The following is a 1,595-nucleotide window of genomic DNA, read 5'->3' on the forward strand; positions in this document are numbered from 1 at the left end:
CTCCGGTTCTTCTCTTCATCACGGGCCTGGACACAAAGAGATGGAGGGAAAAATGAAAAGTTAAACGCTTAGCCAACAATGGAAAGGGAAGCAGGGAGGTAACAACTTTTCCTTAATAACTGGACAGACATTAAGTGATTCCTGTTGGATAAAAACACRTTTTCACCATTAAAGCCATTTCTCTACTCACCATCTGCATCTTCTTCTTCAGCTCCATGTTTGAGTTTTGGTAAGCTTTGGAGACTGAGTTCAGGTAATAGATGGCCAACCTGGAAGAGAGAAACTGGATTAAAGAACCGTTTCTTTGGCTTTGATTTGACTGGTGAGTGTAGATCAGGCTTTGGCGGGCCGGATGTGGCCCCCGGGCCTCCAGTTTGACACCCTCMCTTACACCATGAGCAGCACAGCCGGGATGATGAGTCCGGGATTCGCTGCGTAGCTGAACAGAGTCCCCATGAAGGCCGGCAGGTCCAACCTGATCGTCTCCATGATCACATCGAACATCTTCGCCCTCCCACTGCAGAGACACGCAGACAACCAGTAACTAGTTACATTTACTCTTATACATTTACTGGTGTAACTTCTTTAAATAACTTTACTTTGACTACGCTGTACTTTGAGTTATTTTATTATGAAGTATTTCTACTTTTACTTGAGTAAAACTTTTGGATTTTGTACCCAGTGAATGAAGAAAAAACAAAAATCCACCAGGAAAAATTTTTTTTCGTCAAAATATAAATTTAAGTGGAAATTTTTTAATTTTATAGATGAAAAAAACAATATAAGTAACAAAAAATAAAATTGGGCAAAATAATTTTTTTCTAAATCAGTTTCTTTTAATRTAAAACTTTAACAAAACCTTCAGGTGTGTGTCTGTGTCTGGTGAATTTTTGGTTAAAACATGTTTATTATTTATTCAGTGGGAACAAAATCCAGAAATTTTTACTAAAGTAAAAGCAGAAATACTTCATAATAAAATTACTCAAGTAAAAGTAGTTAAAATAAAAGTAATTTTCAAAAAAGTTACTCAAATGTAAATGTAATCAGTTACATTTACTCAACTCAGGTTATTTGAATTTGTCATTTTTCTCCTTGAAAAACCATCATTTTGAGTTTTCCAATTCAAAAAWTTTCAACTGTTCAAACTCAGAAAATTTCCAAAAGTCAAGAATTTTAGACTAGATTAATCTCAGARTTTCATTTTTTCTAGCAGATTTTTGACTTTTCAAACTCAGWAATTTCAGGGTTACTTTTACTCTTTTTGTTGTTGTTTAATAATTTTTTAGAATATAATATTTGTGTTCTCTGCCCYCTTAAAGCCTYGGCTGGTTTTGTTTACCTGAAGGGTCCACAGTCAAACGAAGGCGGCAGCGTCATGATGGTGTAAACGACGGGCAGCAGGCTCAGGAACAGGATGAGCAGCAGGAGCCCCATGTAGAAGTTGTTGGACTTGGAGGCTTTGAAGACTCTCTCATGTGGGACGTTGGTGGCCATGACGGCCCAGCACTGGTAGTACATGGAGCTGAGGAGGCGGAGCACGTTGATGCCCACGAGCCCCGGGGCGTAAAACGCTCCCATCCTGCCAGAGGAAAACG

The 1,595-nt window shown here is 38.6% G+C and overlaps 1 protein-coding gene across 1 annotated transcript in view; it reads right to left on the bottom strand.

The window, feature by feature from the left end:
* Positions 1 to 1,595, bottom strand: part of LOC103473990 (transmembrane channel-like protein 2) — a 15,213-nt gene that overhangs the window by 2,231 nt on the left and 11,387 nt on the right. The window contains 4 exon segments of the mRNA XM_074186868.1: positions 1 to 26; positions 191 to 269; positions 392 to 517; positions 1,340 to 1,579. Coding sequence (XP_074042969.1) covers positions 1 to 26; positions 191 to 269; positions 392 to 517; positions 1,340 to 1,579 — 471 coding nt within the window.

This window comes from Poecilia reticulata, linkage group LG12 (genome assembly GCF_000633615.1).
Source record: "Poecilia reticulata strain Guanapo linkage group LG12, Guppy_female_1.0+MT, whole genome shotgun sequence".
In the NCBI taxonomy this organism is placed as follows: Eukaryota; Metazoa; Chordata; class Actinopteri; order Cyprinodontiformes; family Poeciliidae; genus Poecilia; species Poecilia reticulata.